An 18,111-nucleotide genomic window follows, 5' to 3' on the forward strand; every position below is an offset into this window, starting at 1 on the left:
ACATCTACTGTTGTCCCCTCTCTACATTCTCACAGGTCAGATCCCAGAGGTGACTGGGTAGGAGAAGCTGAGGGGACTGACTGGGCCTCAGCCTGGATGTCACTGAGAGCACTGGGGAAGCTCAAGCAGGTGGGCACATCCATCCATGTTGCCATCCAGGAAGGTGGGAGCTGGATTAGTGGTGTGAGAGACTGGGAGACTGGGTGCTCCTTGACAGTGATCTGTGGGGCTTTGGCAGCCCCAGGGGGGAGGTGCTGGTATGCAGCGACCATGTATTAGAACAGAGGGGTGCAGACAAGGACATGGCCTCCCATTCCGCACCACATATGTACACCTGGAGGAAATGGGGCTGGGATCCAGGCTGTCACGGAGCCTCGAAGGGGACCTAGTCCTAGCCCTGGCCTTGGAAAGCTGGACTGAATCTATGGCCCTTTCCCCTGAAATACCTAGGCATAGGTCGCAGGACATGCCCAGCCTCCTGTCCGGTTAAAGGGAGGTAGGAGGTTGGAGCACTTTGGGCCACGCTGGTAGGTGCAGGCTGTGTTGCTGTCCTCCATATCAAGGCCTGCCTGGGCCACATGAGCTGTGGGCTGTGGGCCCAGGATGTACCAGGTTCAAACCCCGGCCCCAGCGTGCCCTGCACCAGCTGTACACAGAGCCCTGGGCTACTCTCCCCTGGCTCCTCACTGATGAAACAGGAGTGAGACAGCCCACCTCCCCCAGCCATTGTGGGTATCAGCATCTCTGGCCTTTCAAGAGTGTCCTCTGTATGACCACAGATGCCCCTGGCTGCACTTGCCCCCTGTCCTGAGCCCTCGGAGGCCAGGAGGGAGGGGGATGCTCCTGGGGTTCCCTCAGATATTCTCAGCCAAGGCCCCTCACACTGAGGCCTGCTGCAGGGTGCAGCTGGATAGGATAGGGTGGCAGTGTCTGCTCTCAGCCTCTGAACACCCCCAGGCACACTGGACCCTCTTCCTGCCTTCTTTTTCATATAGTTGTAGACTTAGAGTGTTTGTGGATACACTTGAAACACACACACACACACACACACACACACACACACACACACACACACACACTCTCTCTCTCTCTCTCTCTCTCTCTCTCTCTCTCTCTCTCATCCTTTCTTCCTATTTGACATCTGTTTCCTCCCATCTCAAATGGCGATGCAGAGACTGGTTTGGTGCTGGGCCCCCTGTGGGGCTCAGTGATGTTTCTGGAAGGAACCCATTGCAAGGTCAGACTGCTCTACAGGAGTTTCTGTGCTCATCCCCACAGGAACTTTCCTTTACATTCTGAAGGCGTCTCTGGCATCTGCCTGCAGCCAGGCAACGGGATTATTGTATTCACTTTGGCTCGAAGGTGACACTTCACTTGATTAAACAAGATGGCCTCCTCTGAAGGCGCCGCTCCACATCCACCCTCATACCACCCACTGTAACCGCTGCAGCTTCTGCCCAAAACTCCGGTCGCTACCCATGAGGAGGGGTTTCATGTATTGATGTGCATACAGGGCTGGGGGACAGGGGAGCAGCTCCCAAGGGCCCCCTTGTAACAGTCACCACCAGGAGTAGTAATGGCAGGCAGGCAGCGCCGTCTCACCCCGTCTGCCGGGCTGAGGGCAGTGAGGAGCTTTCTGGTCAGTCCACCAGGCCCGTGGTCACATGGAGGACACGTCACCTGGAACATTTTATCCCATTGTTTATTGATCCCACACTCTGTGGAAGACCTGGGAACTTTGGGGGGCATTTGGTTTTCCTCCAGGAGTGAGAGCTAGAAAACAGAAGGTGGGTGGAAGGGAAGAGGGGGTGACATGAGGGGAAAAAGGAGGAGGAAGCGGCCCCCATCACCCAGAGAAAGCTGCCCTGTGTCCATCACCTAGCCAAACCCACCCAACCAGGACAGGGGTCTGGGGCAGGCAGTGGGAGAGAATGGGGACAGGGGTCCTCCCGGAGCCCCCATCCCAGGCTCTGGTCCCTGGGTGCCAGCCTTACTCTCCGGACTCCATTTTTAGGGTCCCCCAGACATTGGGTCCTCTGCAGCTCCCACATTCTTGGGTTGAGGGGCTATCCAACAGGATGGGGGTGCACAGCCCACACATCACGTCTCCCCTCACCCTCAGAAATCCTCTGTCAGTCTGCTGAGGAAAGGAGACTCCTCCCCAAGACCAGGCTTGTCACTGACAGGCCCGGCTGTCTGACCCCAGTGTGGGAGGCCCATGGGATGCTTGGGGCCCTCACTCTTACCCAAGGCCCTGTCCTGCAACCCCCAGGTCCAGCCCAGCCCTCCACCATGGGATTGGGACTCACCCCCTCCTCGTTTCCACTTATGCTAGCCTGAAGGCTCAGTTCTTTAGCAGAGGGTCAGGATGTCACTTAAAGTCCTGGTTTGTGAGATTTTCAATGCTAAAATTGTGCAGTCCTGGGAAAACTAGGGCATTAGGTCACACTAGTGACCAACCCCTCCAAACCCTTCTGAACACTGCAGGTGGGTTCCCCACACATAACCCTTGTGGCTTCCCAACACCACCCATCCCCTGCACCCCTGTGCTCTGGGAAAGACCACATTATTTAGTTCTCTTTTGTGTTTCACAGCCATCTCCTATGGGTCCTGAGGCACCGCACCTCCCCCTGGCCCCTGGGGCTCAAGCCTCCTCCCTCCTCTGGTCCCATAGGTCCTGTCCACTTGGCCTCTCCAACTAAGGGGATGGCAGGCATTGTGACCCCATTCCACAGCTGAGGCACGAGGCCCCAGAGCAGCCTTGAACTCAGGACCAGAGGCAACTCATTGGATAGATCGAGGAAAGCCAGCTGGGCTTCCGCCTCATAGCTGGGATCCAAGCGACCATCCCCCCCGCAGCCCCTCACCCATCCCACCCCTCCTGGGGTTTCACATCCCCAGTGTCACAGGCTCACACTCTCTTTGTGTAAACGTCTTAATTACATCTTTAATGCTCTCACATGGAGATGCTATGAGTTAAATTACAGCTTCTGTGCATCCTAAATTACCCACAGCCCTCCAGTTGGCTCAAATGCTAACGTATTTATAGCATCTAGAGGAGGAAATAAATCCAGAACCTTCCCCATGAAGTCCTCCTAGGCCCTCATAGCCTGACACCTCGCATTTGCCACCCTCACGTCCCCGCCAACCAGCGGAGGACAGTGACGGCGGCGAGGCTGGGCACAGGGGCGTGCGTCTGTGCCTGCTCAGGTGCACGTGCGTGCCCAGCGGAGAAGTGCCCAGCTCTTGGGGTCTGGCTTGACCCAGTGCCTTGCCCAGATGCCCCAACCTGGCAGAATTCCTGCGGGGCATGGGGTGGGTGGACAATGGGTAGGTGGGTTGTGTGATCAAAACCCAGACTAGGTCTCTTAGGTCTCTTTTTCAAGGGCCTGTCCCCACCCTGTTTCAGGCACTGAGGACTTCCCCTGCTAGCCTGCAGCTGGCGACCACCGCCCTCCGACCAATAGTCTCTCCCCCAACCCCAGGTCCCCGATAAACACCAAGACAGGGAACTGTTCCAGAAGCAGGTTACCTGGCTTTTGGAGCCCAGTGAAGGGATGTGGTGGGCAGTGGACCCTTGCCTTTGCTTCCCTCTCCCTTCAGTCCCTGAACACTGAAGGTGGAGAAGGTGGCCTACTTAATGTTCCTCTACACACCATGGGGTGGGGGTTGGCTTGGAGGGTGGAGCCAGTGCAGGGGTCTCCATCCTGCCCCCTGTACTGGGACAGGCACATGTCTGCAGGTGGGCACCTTCATGCGCATGCAGGAGGCCTTCCAGCAGGTCTGGGCACTGCATCCCTCCACACCTGCTCCCCCACCTCCCTTCCCCCTCAGCTCTCATCCTAGCTTGGGCCCAGCCAATAGCCGACCACCATGGAGGGATGGCTGGAAGACCTCATGGATCCCTGTAATATGGACTGACCTTGGGTATGAGTAGCCCTCCTCCTGGCATCCTTGTCCCCTGGGCAGTTTCAGCTCTATCCCTGAGCCTCTCCCAGGGTACCAACATACCATGTGCCTGAGACCTGGGTGGCTGCCTCTCCCCAGCCCAGAGGAGACTCCAGATTCCAAAGATATGTCTCTCCCTGATGGACGGGAACCCCCTTACTGTCCTTCCCTTCCCCCTCCCATCCCACATCTCCCCCCATTTCCTCCACATTAGAGGAGCAGACCCTGATGTGAGGGGTCTGGGAAGGGCACAAGGAAGCCAGACAGCATAAGGAAGCCTTACGAGGGATGCTCTGCATGCCAGGGCCCTCAGGTCAGGGGACATCAGTGGCCATATGCCCAACCTGGCCAGGGGCCTCTTTTAGAGCCTGGAGAGTCAGCAGCTGGGTCCTCAAAATAGCTGAGGCCTTGGCAGGGCAGGTCCTTAGAGTAGGTCCTAATGATCTCAGAGTGGGCAGCTGAGGGCACTGTGTCAGGTATCTTCATCAGAGGTCCAGGCCTGTCCCTGGGCTCCTCACGCGTGGATGGCATTGGCTACATCGGTGAACACCAGCCGGCTAGGCCTCTGCATTGGGCCCTGAGAGGGGAGAGTGGTCTGCAGAGAGACAGTCAGGGGCATCAGGGACCTTGACCAAGGCCATGCACTCTCTGGCCCAGTCCCCTCCACCCTCTGGTGCCCACGTGTGCTTGGCACCAGCTATGTCTTCTGCCTGGAATGCCCTCCCACAAGCTCAGCCAAGAAATACGACCTGGCTCAGATGACTCCTCCCCCCCAGCCATCCCCAGCTTGCCCTGCCACCTCAGCCAGTTGCAGCACTTAACCCAGGTCCCAGGGCCTGGATTAATTATGCATGTACCGACCTCTCCCAGCAGACAGTGTTCACCTCTGTACCGCCAAGCCCCAAAGCCGCGGCACAGGGGCTGGCACAATGGAGATGCACAGGAAACAACCGTCAAATAGTCAGTAGTCCCAAGAGCTGGGTGGACCAAGGTTCTCAGCCCAATTTCCTGAATATCCCAAGGGGGAATGAGTCCTGATCCAGGTGACAAAGAACTGGTAGCAAAACCAGGGGACTCCCAGCCTGGACTCTTCCTGAGCCCAGTCTCTTAATTCTGCCACTGTGGAGCCAGGTTCCTTAGCAACCTGTACAGTCAAGGCAAGGAGGGATGCAAAGGGGTATCATGGGTCAGGGGGAGACCAGGCCTCCTCATGGTGCTCTGGCCCCTGGGGATTTCAGGGACTGGTGGCAAGTGGCCAGGCAGCCCAGTGACTCTGGCAGGATAACCACACAGGTACCCAACACTTTGGACATGGGAGGTGAGTCTGGCTAGGGTCTGCACCTGCCTGGGGTCTGCCAGCTACTAGGAACCCACCAATCTACTCAGAGGTGCCACTGCCCCAGAATCTGACGCCATTCACAACCCACTCAGGACTGGGATCTCAGGAAGCAGAAGAACCCAGGGTCTCAGCCCCCTAACAATCCCTCCCATGAGTCTTCTCCTGCTTTCCCTCTAGTTTGAGGGGGCATACCTGAGGCAAGAATCAGGATTTTCACTTGCAGATGAGAAAACTGAGGCTCAGAGAGGCCAGTGGAGCTTCCAAGGTGACCAGGCTATCGGGACAGAGCCAGGCTGGATCCCAGGGCTGCCCTGGCCTGGCCTTGTGCAGTGAGTCTGTGGGTGGCCGAGGAGCAATTCTACTAGTTTCTAAACAAACCTGACAAAATCCATATACCCGATAGCTGCCACTGACCACATGGCAGGTGCTAGAAAGCTACACGGGAAAGGAGGGAGGGTGGGGGTGGAAGAGCCACAGACAGGCTGCAGGCTGGGTGGAGGAGCCTGGTCAGTGCCCACCTTGGCCTGCGTGGCCTGCACAGCGGCGGTGGCCTGCACGGAGGCAGTGTCCCGCCCATGCTCCAGCAGCTCCTGCTCCAGTTCATCTTGCTCCTCCGTGGGGTCGAAGTTGTACATAGGCATGAGCTGGTGGTGCAGCTTCTCCAGCCTGGGGGGGTGGGGGCAGAGACTGCTGCAGGCAGGGCAGGCAGGGCAGGCCCTTTCGCTCCCACCAGCCCTCCAGGTGCTGCCTGCTGACCAGCTGACGCCACCATGTTTAGGGTCCTAAAATTTCCCCTGGGATTCAATGAAAGACATTTTTGCACATACAGTACTAGCTCTACCCCTTGGATGGGTGGCCTGGGAGGGATAGTTACCCACTCGTGGGACCAGATGGGGCCATGGGCCACAGAGCTATCATCCATGAGAGCCATGGGGACTGCCTAAGCCAGGGCCTTGTGTGATCCCCAGCCTCTGAGGGGCCGGGGTGGGGAAAGGGGAGTCAGTGGCCATGAGCTCAGGGCAGCAGGGCGAGGGTGGCTCAGCCCTCCCCAGCGGAAAATGGTTACCCCCAACCCCGAGTGGGCAGAAGAGGCCCTGACTCCCTCACTAGGGAGAGGGACCCTCATGGTGGAGGGACTCTCCTTTCCCACCCACGTCCCCTGGAGTCCAGCCCAGCATTGCCCACGGGCTGGAGTCTTGGGTGGCAGATGGGGAGTTACCTCTTCTTCTTCCTGATGTACAAAACCTGCAAGAGAAGGAGCAGCATCAAATGGCCAGGAAAGGAGGCCCTAATGAATCCAGCAGTCCCTCAGGACAGGGGACATGCTGAGGCTGATGAACGGGAGAACTCTAGGTCCCCATGTCCTCAGCGACCCCATCCCAGGGACACATACATCCTAAATTTGTGCTTCCATTTGACGTTTATTAGATGCTGACAGTGCCCGAACTCAGAGGTGGGGAGAAGGCCAGCCTGGGAAGACCACACAGGTAAGCCTGGCCTAGGGACTCGTGGGCCCACCCCTGCCAAAACTGACTGTGGCTCCAGCCACTCAGTGCCTGCCTCGGACTCCTCAGGGCTGAAGTGGTGGTGGTGGGGGGGGGACTTCAGCATACCCCCTCCTCTCAGCTGTCCCCAGGACCAAATTTTCTCCCCGTGTATGGGCAAAAAGAACAGAGGATAGGCAGTGGCCAGACTCTGCAGGGCAGTGGCTCTAGGCAAGGCTCTGGGCTGGCTTCCTGGGGTTTCCATGGGAGGCTGATGGCCCTCAGGGGCTGAGGAGGGGCTGAGCCCCTGGACATCAGCCTAGACCAAACTCCTGAACCCTGATGCTGGAGGAACCTAGGAAGACCCCTGGGTCCTAACCCCCATCGTAATGACTTGAAGATAAAGGCCTAGGCAGCCTGAGAAAACATCTGAGACCCAAGAGCTCCTAGCTAGAGCAGGAAATCCTGGTACAAAGCACTAAGGGGAGGGAGGGAGGGGGTGAGACTTGGGGACCTCTGCAGGACCTGGAGCAGGAACTCCAGGGACCTCTGCCACCATCTCGCTCATCCCTAAACTGGTGTTTTTTGACTACCAGGAGCATGACTGCTTCTGTCTGGGGGAAAGCCATGTCCCTAGAGTCTGTCCCAAACCCCCTGTGGCTCCTACACTCTTTGTGGCCCATTCATAGCTTGAATCTGGTTTGTTTCCAGCCTGGCCCAGAGCTCCTCCTGCTGCTCATTCCCAGGGGACCCCAAAGGCAGAAAGCAACTGCAGTGCCCCTTGCTCCCCCATCCCCTCCAGGAGGTCACATGTTGGCATGGCCCTTGCTCTCTTGTGGGTGGGAGGCAACAGGAGCTCCAGGTCTCTGGCATAGCCCCTGCCTGCCCTGAAGCAGCAGCTCCAGCCCCAGTACCCTGTACTCCCGCGCCTCTCAGCCCTCCTGCCTGCCCTGTGATACAGAAGGATCTTTAAGAGAGGCTAGAACCAATCTCCACCCCTCGCCCTTGCTGAGGCAAGAATCAGGATTTTCTGGGGCTCCCTCTGCCCCAACTACTAACACCCTCCCCCAAAATACCTTCCTTTCCAAATCTTCCTTACCCTTCACTGTCCAGCTGCAGCCCCACCTCTTCCAGGAAGCCCTCCCCCACTGTTCCTCCTACGTGAGGCACACGGCCTGGCACTGATTTGTTCCTCCTTGCACCCAGCATGGCCTGGCTCAGGGTTGGCATGAGGGGAGAGGAAGTAGTACTTAAGGAACATCTCCGGACCTGTCCCCTGCTCAGGAGCTGTTTCCTGCCCTCCACTGCCTTTGCCCCATAACTTCCCTACCTCTCCGTTTTTGGTGATAAGGCCATCCACCCCGGCCCTCCGAATATTCCTCCAGAATGAAGAGTAAGGAAGTCTTCCCAAGTTCCCAGGACAAAATCTTTGGCCAAGAGTGACAAAGGCAGATTCTAGGCCCTGCTTTGCCCCTGAGGTTAGGGTGTCTCAGCCTGCTTAACCACCACATGGGTGCCAAACACTGGTATTCTGCCTCACCCCTGCCCCAGGAGACTGCTCAGGCCCCGGTCTCACTCTGTGTGTTGCATCCTGGCTCTGCCCACTGGCCAGCAGTTGGTCCCTGGCAGCAATCCGGAGCCTGTGGGGCCCATATGGTGACCCTGTTTTACCAGCAGCTCCAGCCATGAATGGATCATCCAGCCCTATTTGTCACAGCAACATGCTCCTGAGTCTAAGGCCAGCCATCAGAGCCTGTGAGGGGCAGCAGGCAGAATGCCACCATTGCCAGGTCTGTTGGGGGACCTCAGGTGCACCTCCCACCTTCCAGGTCTCAGTCCTCGCAATCTCCAATGGGCCCTCGGTGACATTCTGAGTGTCCATGTATCATCTTAAGAGGAGAGTCCATATATTTTTTTTTTTTTTGTCCACGCTGCACAACTTGTGAGATCTTAGTTCCCTGACCAGGGATTGAACCTGGGGCCACGGCAGTTAAAGCGCTGAGTCCTAACCATTGGACCACCAGGGAATTCCCAGGGGAGAGTCCATATCTTCAGAGGCAGATACCAGATCTGGAAGCATCATATCCACTCTCAGGGGACACCTGCAGCCCTCACCCCAGCTCACCTCTGCCCTGATGTCTGCCCAACTCTGCCCTTCCCGTGACACTGGGGCCAGGCCTCCACTTTGAGGTCTTAGCTCTAATGTTGCCTACTCAGTTGTCCCTGACCACCCAGCCTGGGAAGTCCCCTCAACCCCCACCCAATTCCCTAATCCAGTCCCTACGGGATTCCCTTGGCACACTTGGTTTTATCTATCTCTCACTCCCTGTAAGAACTGCAGGGCAGGACTTTTTCTCCCTAGTCCCTGGGGTCACAAAGGCTTGGTCCAGGGCAGGTGCCCAGTAAATAATTGCCAAGTGAATGAATGAATGAATGAATGAACACTGCCAGCAGCCTGCCATGCCTAGATCATCCCATTCGGATTCTACAGTCCACGATCTATCCCGATTGCCTTCTGGCCTCTACTCCTATTGCATCCCCACACTCACTTGCCTCACTGTCCTGCTTGCTGCTCACAGAACCTCCTGTCTGCCTCCAAACTTTTGCCCATCAGGACCCTCCACCTGCAACACCCTCCTCCCCAACTCCTATGTGGCCTTCATGGCCCAGCTCAAAATGCCATGTATTCCTCAGAACCTTTTCTGGTTCTTCCAATTGGAGGCAGCCTCTCTGGTCTCTGGACCCCAATAAACAAATCTCTGGGGAAGGAAGGGATTGTACTATCACTAACAGACAATTGTGTTCTGATTAGATCCTCTAAAATCTAAACAATGATCGCCCTCTGCCAAGTGAGGGCCATCTGGGCCAGCCCCAGCCTGCCCCAGCTCTCACCATGGCCACAGCCAGGCCAATCACTGTGATGATCCCAAAGGACAGAAGCATTGTGCCCACGCCGGCTGTGCCACCAGCCACGTCAGGGATTCTGGTGTCATTAAAGCTGGTGGCTTCTGGGCTGAGTGTGGTGGTCTCGGAAGCTGGCCCATCTGTGGCAGGCTCCAGGTCAGGTTCAGAGGTGGGTGGGTGGCTGCTGACCCAACTCCTAGCAGATGGGATCCTGGAGTCCATGCTGATGCTGAGGGACTGCTTGCGGTCAGTCAACCTGCCCACTCACTTCTGACATCAGGGGTGTCCCAGCCTGTGGCCCCCACTACCCATACAAGGGGCCACGTCCTTGGATAAAGAGAGCTCCCTGCCTCCCTGGGTGCTGGAAAGGAAAAAATAAAAAACGTGAGGCTGAGGATGGGACTCTGTGAGGAGATGAAGTCCCCCTAAGTCCTGAAGGCACAGGGGAAATAAAAGTTTGAGGGCAAGGCCAAGTTCAGGGAACATCAGGACATGTGCTTTATATATCTATGGATTCCACGTGGATTTAGGAACATGAAAATGAAGCCCTGCCCCCTCTTTGTGGGTAAGATGATCATAGTGATCATACTTAGAAGATGTGAAAAGTAGTGGGGAGGTTTGAAAGAAAAAGTTCATTCCCCACCCCCAGCCCCTACTCCCCATGCTGCTCACCTTCTTACTTCCTGCCCCCCACATCCCTCACCTCCTGCTTGGAGAAAAGAATACTGCAGCTTTTTCCCTTCCTGGAGGAAAACACTTGCATGAAAGTCAGACAGGCTTGTCTTTGAATTCCGGTTCAGCCACTTAACTGGGTGACCCTAGGCAAGTCACTCCACCTCTCCATGTCTCAGTTTTCCTGAGTCTAAGGTAGGGGTATTAAGAACACCTCCCTCACGGAAAGGGTCATAGGGTCACTGAAATATCAGAATGAACAAGTCCCTAGAAATGACTTAGCTCAGTACAACCCTCATCCACAGCAAGCACCCAATAAATGTTAGATCTTCTCCCTCTGGCCACTCCAGTTGGGAAAGGGGAGCCCCAGAAGCCCCTGGACCCAGCCTGCTGTGTGGTCCAGCTTGTGCTTGGAGTAAGGGCAGGGACATGTGTGGCAAGACCAGAAGACAGGAAGGAGAGAGAGGCTAAAGTCAGGTCCTCTGGTGGGCTTTCTCTGTAGGCTCTTGGGTCATTGGACTCCCTATAGGGGCTGCCAGGGACTAGGAGAAAATCAAGGGGAGCGTATCTTCAGAGGCAGGGATGGAGCTCCCACTCTGAGATGCCTTCTCTTCCCCTTCCCTCCTCCCTTGGGAGCAGAGGGTGGGCGATGTGCCCAGTCTAGGCTGTAACTTTGGCCTTCCCAGGCCAAAAGGCCCTGGGTAAGGCAGGGTGGGAAGAGGTCCCAGCCAAACTGCAGAAGGGAAGGCCGAGGGATAGGAGGGATGCACAGCTCATGGCTGCATACACACCTCTGCGCTAGCTCACGGGTGTATGTGGGATGCCTCCCTGTGCAGGTGTATGGGTGTGTGTGAGATGTGCACACACCAGTGATGGCCTCTTAGGAAGGAGCAAGGCTGGCACAGAAACATGGGATGGGAGAAGCTCATCGTCCCTCTCTGTCCTCCTCCTCTAGCTAGGCTGGGCACATCAAGAGTCCCAGGCTCTTTCTTGGCTCTGCCGCTGACCCCAGATGTGACCTTGGGCCAGACCCTTAACACTTGCTCTGGGGCTCTGTTTATTCTTCCCTCCAAAGGAGAGAAAGGGCCCTGCTCATCACTGTTCAGGAATGCCTCATGGTCCAAAGGGCAAGAGAAGGAAGGCAGAGAGAAAGGGGTGGGCACCACCACCTCCAAGAACCCGCATACCATTCTCCACCAGGTTCATCAGTCCTCCCTGCCCCAATCCCCAACCCCACCTTCGCGACTCTGTGATTCCTCCATTCTTGCACAGAAGCGGCGACCTCAGCACTTACTTAATCCTCTCTGGGGCGCCGAACTCAGCGGGAGAGGCTAGGGGTGGTGGCGACTGGCAGGAGGCCGGGGCAAGGTGAGGGGGACCCCCAGGCCCCGGGGTTGGGGGCGGCGGGTCCGACCCAAGGTCCGCCCTCCCTGGGCGCCCTGGGAGGACCTCCCTGGGCTGGGCCCGCGACGTCACAGCGCCCACAGCCGAGAGCGCCCGCTCTGCCAGCCTGGACAGGGACTGGCCGGCCGGGACCCACCTCGGGGGTGGGGCTGAGGCGAGCAGCCTCGCGGCTCCGCGAAGCTCCAGCTCCTCTCCTCCGTGCCAGCTCCGTGCCCCCGGCCCCGGATTGGCTGTCAGGCCCAGAGCCTGCCCTGCATTGGCCCGCTGGCCTGCCGCTCGGATCTGGCTCTGCCCCCAGCAAGAGGGGGAGCCGGGTCGCAGTTCTTGGAGACCACTCCTCACTGCCCGTGGGCTGTGCCAGAGTCGGGAGGGGGACGGTGGATGGCCAGGCCTTCCTAAGGGCTACAACTCTGGTCTCCGGCTAGCCTGGGCTCCATCTCCGCCAGGAGAGAGTCGCGCTCCGCAAACGCGGGTGGACACACATTTGGGGAGATCACTAGACCAGGAGTCCTTGAGTCTGCATTGAACTCCGGCTCGACACTCCACTAGCTTAGTGATCTGGAGCAAGATGCTTCTCTTCCCTGGGTCTCAGCTTCCTGCTCAGATGGGCTCTGGTGTGAGGGCTCTTGTTAAACGATACCCATCCCAGGCTAGAAATGAGACATCTTCAGAGAAGTTGGGGGGCGGGATGGTATTTTTATTACAGGAGTGGTATTATTGGACAACTGGACCCAAGCAAGCCTACATACACCCCTCCAATCCAGAGCTCGATCATCTCTGGAGAGGAGCCTTCTAATCCTCAGGTTTTCAAAGGAGCTTATGGGGATCACCGGAGTAGCTTGTTACAAATACAGATCCCCGGGTCTGGGATGGAGCCCGGGAAACTGCATGCTTCATAGTAGTTTAGTCAACAGTGATCTAGTTAACAATAGATGAGGGGGCGAGGGGGTGGCATTGGCAGGCCATACTTTGCGAAACACTGCCATGAATTTTATTGGAGCGACTGAGGCCCACAGAGGGGCACATGGACAAAGCCTCACGATGAGTCAGGATTCAAACCCTGGTCTACTACTTCCAGTTTCGAGCTCCCTGCTCGAAAATGGGAGCTAGAGGGTCAAGAGCGGCCCTGGGGTCCAGTTGCCACCTGAACCCCAGGTCCTGGACACTGGGTCCCACCCCCCAAATTAGTGCCCGCCCCCAACACTGGGACCCGCCCATGTGCCGCTCTACCAGCACACAGCCTGCGTTAGACCAGGTCCCTGGGCATCGCGCCCCAACTCTCGAACTCAGAGCCGACTGGTGACATGTCTCCGTTCGGGCTGGCTACACACCGGCCGGCTGGGTACCCAAACGCCATCTCGGAGCAGTCACCGCAGGCTGGAGCCTTATCCCTGCCTCGACCTTCAGGAAGACCGTCCGGTCCAGGCCCCCGGGGAGCAACCCTACTCCCAACCACGCACTTTCCCGCCAGTGGCCTGCGGGCGTAGTGGGCGTGGCGTTCATATCCCCCACTAGCCGCAGGGGCTTCCAAGGTGGAACACACCGGCTCTAGGAACTCTGGAGCTGGGCGACGGGGTCCGCCCGAGCCCTTCCTCAGTTGCGCCAACCCCGGAAGCAGAGCGTCGGAGGGAGCTTACCGCGGGTCACGCATGTCCGGGAGCCGACTCCGCGGCAGTTTCTTCAGGCTGGCGGGCGAGTGGGGAAGCTTTTCAGGCAGGTATGCGTAACACCCTCGAGACCTCGAGTTTGTCAGAGCTCTGGCAGCCTTCCTTAAAAAGTCTGTAGCCCCGTTGTACAGATGGAGAAACAGGCTTGGGGAGAGGCGACCTCGCGGTGCGAAACTGAGAGGGAAGCTGCGCCCCTGACTTCAGGCCTCGGCTCCTCCCTGGGCGGCGCTCTGGTAGAGCTGCTTCTGGAGTCTGAAGGAGTTGTGTCTTGACTGGGACAGTTCCTAGCTGGGTGACTTTGGGCAAGTTGCTTCCCGTCTCGGAGTGTCATTTTCCTCTCTGTCTGTCTTTGAAGAGTGGCACCTAGCAGGTGTTCAGTAAAGGCTAGTTTGAACCCTGGTCTCTGTAAGAGGAAAGGAGACCACTGGTTTTAAACCTTCAGTTAAATTTGTTTGTGATAACTTACATATAAAGTTAACAAAAATTGTAAATGTTTTACCTGGCAGTTTATGCTGGTGTTTAGGACTATGGGTTAAATTGGGTGGAGGGGTGATTTTCAGCATACAAATCAATGATAGTGCATGCAAAATGTCAAAAGCAAAGCTCCCAAGCAAGGGCAGTTTCCTCCTTCTAGTAATATTAGTCAAGAGCATATAAAATTGAGTTTCTCTATGTGTTGAGCTGGCTCCCAGGCCTTTGATATTCATTGACTGACGCACTGCTCACCGTGGAGTTTGTGTTATTTCCCCCGTTTTATGGATGAGGAAACTGAAACACAGAAATAATGACTTTCCCAAGGTCACACCCTCTGGGTCAGATAGATCTGTCCAACCCCCAAGCCTGGGCCCTGATCCACATCAGCCCATTTATTAGCAGGGACTGAGCTATGGGTTCAGATCACTTGAGCCAAAAACATGAAGAAAATGTCACTGACCAAGACAAGAAAACTCAAATAGGTGGGTGAGGGTCTAAAATGGAGTCAAAGAGGTGACAGAGCAAGAGCATGCCCTCTCTCAGGCAACAGGTCAGAGAGGAGTGGGTCCCACAAGTCTCAGCTGCTCTCCTGGGTCTCCTTCCCTATTCTAGGGCAGCCACATCTGAGGACCAGAGCCATGCTGAGGAGCCAGAGCCTGTGACCTCCATTTCCATCCAGCTGAAGCCAGCCACCATCCTCAGCAGCTGACATCACGAGAAAGATTTGGGGACCTTGGGGAAGTACTCAAGGGATCCTTTCCCTGAGATGTGGAACGTCGGGGCAGAATGCTGAGGGCCCTCCTATCTGGCCTGGGGTGGAGGGGAGGCATTTGGGGCTGCACCTTCAGCTCACAGCAACCCCATCTGCCTCCGTCTCGGTTGTTGAATGCCACAGAACTAGTCAGCCACTGGACAGTGGTCTTTGAGAAAAGGGGCATCCCTGAGGCCCGGGAATCCAGTGAGTACATCGTGGCTCATGTCCTTGGAGCCAAAACAGTTAAGTGCAGTGTTGTCAAGAGGGCAGGAAGTGGGGGGAGGGAGGACTCTGGGGAAGAGACATCCAGGCTTTTCCATTCCACTGAGAGTGCTGAGCTGAGAATGATGAGATTTTTCTGGAGGAATGTGTTAGGCAGATACTTATTTATTCATCCAGCAAACTATTACAGTGTGTGCCAGGCACTAGGGGTTCAGGGATCACCAAGGTGGCCAGTGTTGGACCCACTGGCATTGTCTACAAAAGAAACCTGGGTCAGGGGAGCCAGCCACTCACATTCTCTCTGGGGCAGTTTCAGAGCCTGAGGCCAGGACTTTGGACCCAGCCCCTGACCCCTTGGCAGTTACAGTATGTCCAGGAGCTGAGTAGCTACCGATTGCAAAGGTGAGCACCATGGGCCAAACCAGAGGGCTCTGTGTGGGGGGCAGGGTCCTGCTTCCTTCAGCTCCACCAAGTTCATGGTCAGGGAGGAAGAAAGTGTCCAAGGACTAGGGAGGTGTTGGGAGAGAGAGTGATGAGAGAGGGGTCATGGTAGTAAATAGGAAGAAGAGAGGGAAGGAAGGTCTTGGCTAGGAGTTCTGGGGCATAGGAGACATGACCCTACCCGACACCTTTGGCCACAGGTGGTATCCCAACCCAGACATAGTCTTGTTGGTCCAGGTGCTGGCACTGATGATCACCCTGCTGCCCCCTCTGCAGGATGCCTGTGCAGTACATCCTTGGTGAGTGGGACTTTCAGGGCCTCAGTCTGAAGATGGCGCCCCCAGTGTTCATCCCTCGGCCAGAAACAGAGGTAGGTGTGCCATCAGGACTGGGCAGGATGGGAATGAAGGGGGTTCAGGGCACCTGTCTTGTCCCAGACTTCCACCAGGGGGCGCCGGAGCCCCATGACTGCTGTCCTTTAGAGGCAGCGCCCTTCCTGGCTGGCTGAGTAGGTGGAGCCAAGAGGAAAGAGGTCTCCTGCTCACCTCCTTGACTGTCCTCACTTCCCAAGCCACTGCCCCAGCCCCTAGGCTGGCAGTGGCTCAAGATGCCCCAACTAGTGCTGCCCACCAAGTACTCAGCCGGTTCCTGTCATTTCGCTAGGAGCTGTCCCATGGGCCCATAGCCTACCCAACCCATGGGAAACAAGTGCCCTCCTCTTCCTCAGGAGGCATGGGCGAAGTGGAGAGGGCTCCAGCTGAACATCTGGAAGCCTGGTACAGCTTTGTGACCTTGGGTAGGTCACTGCCCCCTCTGGGCCCAGATGATGAGAGGATTGGGCCTCCAGACTAGGGAACTGGTTGGGACCTTTTACCTTTTACATTCACTATCTAGTCAGGTAATCGCCTGTGTTTCTCAAATTACTAGTACTGGGAAGTGTGTGGTCCCAGCGTGCTGTCTGTAGGTGAGACACCCTAGTCTTGGGAGAAATGCTTTCTATGCCCCTTCTTGGGCTTCCCCATGACCTTGTAGGTGGCAGGGCTGGGAGCCAGAGAGAGCAGAGCAGGTGGAGGGGTGTGTGGGTGGGGGCTGGTGGGCAAGCCAGACGGCACCAGATTCTGAGAAGGGGTGTTTCCAGAAAGGCACACACATTCTTGGGAAAGATCAGGCCTCATCCACCTGCCCCAGCCAGGGACCCAGAGCCCCTTCTCACTTTCCCAGCCTCTTTCCCTCAGCCAAGAAACCCTCTGACCCCACTTGCCCCCTGCATCATGTAGTTGGGAGGCCAGGTCCTTGCCTTAATGCCCAGTGTCAGGGCAGGAACAGTAGGGAGTCTGAGACCTTGCTGAAGTCACAGGGCTGCCAAGGCAGCGAGCATGGGGGCAGCACTCAGACATCCTGTCTCCTGGGTCAGGGCCCCATACCTTACAAGGGGCTGAACCATCGGGGATTGGATGAGCTGGGATAGGTGCAGAGACCCAGAGCAGGATGTAGCCTGCTACCTGCAGACTTTTGGGAGGCCAACCTGTGGCCCCTCCAAGCATGCAACCTCTGGCCAGGAGGTCACTCACCGTCCCCTGAGGCTGCCAAGGGTCAGGGCATGGGAGGGAAGCTACCACGATGACCTTTGAGTCCCCTCAGAGCTGACCTGGCACCAACCATGTGTTCCAGGGTTCTGAGTGTTGGGTGTGGACTTCCGGCTCCCATGTGGGGGCCCCCCCTTTCCTGAGTGGGTCTGGGCCGGGAGAGCAACTCTGCTATAAGGGGTGGGGGAGAGGAGGGAGGCTGCGGTTGGGAGGCCAGGTCCTCGCCTCACTGTACAGACATTTCTCAGAATTTGCCAGGTTGCCCCAATGTGAAGCCACATTGGGGGGTGCCTTACCAAGAACTTGAGAGGACGTGGCCTGTGGTGGGGAGTGGGGAGAATTAGTGCAGGGGAGGGACCATGGTGCTTGCGTTCTCTCCATCCATTGAAGGGTGGTTTCTGATGATGGGTGCAGAATTCTGAAATGCAAAGTTGTAGGTGGTGAGTGGCCTGACCAGTTGGGTTTTCTCTGGGGATGGGGAGGTGGCTCAGTCCCCGGCCTGGCAGTGTGTACAGTGGGAAAACTAAGGCTGGAAGTGTGAGCCATTCTTGCCCAGCTTGGCGAGGTGAGGCTCTGTGAGGTGTGGGAGGCTCAGTGCCCTGTCTGTGATTAGCTTGAGGGAGGCAATGCTGCCTTCTTGGGGCTGCCTCATCCAGAATGTAATCCTAATGAGGGTCCTTATGGCACTCAGGTCCTGCTGAGGCCTTGTGCCAGCCTCTTGAGGGGTGTGGAGTCCCGTTGAGGCAGTGGCTCCAGGCAGAGCCAACAGCTGCCTGCTCTTTGCCTCCTTCCCACGTTCCCCTCTGCTCCGACCCTGCAGTGTTCTTGGATTCTCCCCTTGTTCACCTGGGAAAAGTGCCCTGGGCCTGTGACCAGCTCGATTTTCAGCCTCCCCCAAGGAGCCACCAACTCTAGGCTGAGGAGGCTCTTTACTAGGTGAGGAAGAGAGTTTCTGGACTTGCTGGGAGTGGTCTCCATCCCTACCCACCCCCCCCAAAACCCAAAGTGGTCCTACAGCCAAGATGATCTTTCCCGTTTTCTGGAGGGTAAGGGAGAGGCCAAGAGGCACTGGTGGCAGTGGGGGCCCAGTCTCTCATCTTCATGCCCTGCCCAGGGTAGCCATTCACACATGTGGTGTGTGTCTCTGAGGTCAGGATGTCTCTCTGAGGTGGCTGGCCAGTGTGGTTGACTAAGGGGTCATTCTCCAGCCAGGTAG

At 56.9% G+C, this 18,111-nt stretch overlaps 2 protein-coding genes across 18 annotated transcripts in view; one reads left to right on the forward strand and one right to left on the reverse strand.

Moving 5' to 3' along the window:
• Positions 1 to 1,681: 1,681 nt before the first annotated feature.
• Positions 1,682 to 13,502, reverse strand: LOC309638601 (uncharacterized protein C3orf18). Of its 4 annotated transcripts, none has more exons than XM_082414744.1 (5): positions 13,389 to 13,502; positions 9,664 to 10,036; positions 6,507 to 6,532; positions 5,806 to 5,953; positions 1,682 to 4,543 (listed from the first exon to the last, which is right to left on the reverse strand). In XM_082414744.1, exons 2-5 carry the CDS (start codon positions 9,895 to 9,897, stop codon positions 4,463 to 4,465), a joined length of 489 nt encoding a protein of 162 aa, XP_082270870.1. In that variant the 5' UTR covers positions 9,898 to 10,036; positions 13,389 to 13,502; the 3' UTR covers positions 1,682 to 4,462. The 4 variants fall into 4 exon arrangements, with proteins under 4 accessions (XP_082270870.1, XP_082270868.1, XP_082270867.1 ...); XM_082414742.1 differs by lacking the exon at positions 13,389 to 13,502 and adding an exon at positions 11,888 to 11,936; XM_082414741.1 differs by lacking the exon at positions 13,389 to 13,502 and adding an exon at positions 11,642 to 11,881.
• The window catches only part of HEMK1 (HemK methyltransferase 1, mitochondrial release factors N(5)-glutamine), a 34,043-nt gene continuing 29,277 nt past the window's right edge, over positions 13,346 to 18,111 (forward strand). For 11 of the 14 annotated variants that reach the window (XR_014251209.1, XR_014251210.1, XR_014251211.1 and 8 more), the window contains exons 1-4: positions 13,346 to 13,468; positions 14,505 to 14,888; positions 15,179 to 15,270; positions 15,586 to 15,679. Coding sequence is in view for 8 of the 14 variants with exons in the window: in XM_082414732.1 (XP_082270858.1) it covers positions 14,679 to 14,888; positions 15,179 to 15,270; positions 15,586 to 15,679 (396 nt within the window). In the remaining 6 variants the exon portion in view is untranslated. Of the gene's footprint in view, positions 13,469 to 14,504; positions 14,889 to 15,178; positions 15,271 to 15,546; positions 15,680 to 18,111 lie in introns of those variants that run through there. The other 3 variants (XM_082414737.1, XM_082414735.1, XM_082414734.1) reach the window with 3 other exon arrangements.

This window comes from Balaenoptera physalus (assembly GCF_965194825.1).
Source record: "Balaenoptera physalus genome assembly, chromosome: 11".
Lineage (NCBI taxonomy): Eukaryota > Metazoa > Chordata > Mammalia > Artiodactyla > Balaenopteridae > Balaenoptera > Balaenoptera physalus.

Coding starts and splice junctions, on each gene's coding strand:
- LOC309638601 (XM_082414744.1), bottom strand. CDS start 9,897: ATGGACTCCAGGATCCCATCTGCTAGGAGTTGGGTCAGCAGCCACCCA. Junction 6,533..9,663: donor TTGGCCTGGCTGTGGCCATG/GTGAGAGCTGGG, acceptor CTTCTCTTGCAG/GTTTTGTACATCAGGAAGAA. Junction 5,954..6,506: donor TACATCAGGAAGAAGAAGAG/GTAACTCCCCAT, acceptor CCACCCCCCCAG/GCTGGAGAAGCTGCACCACC.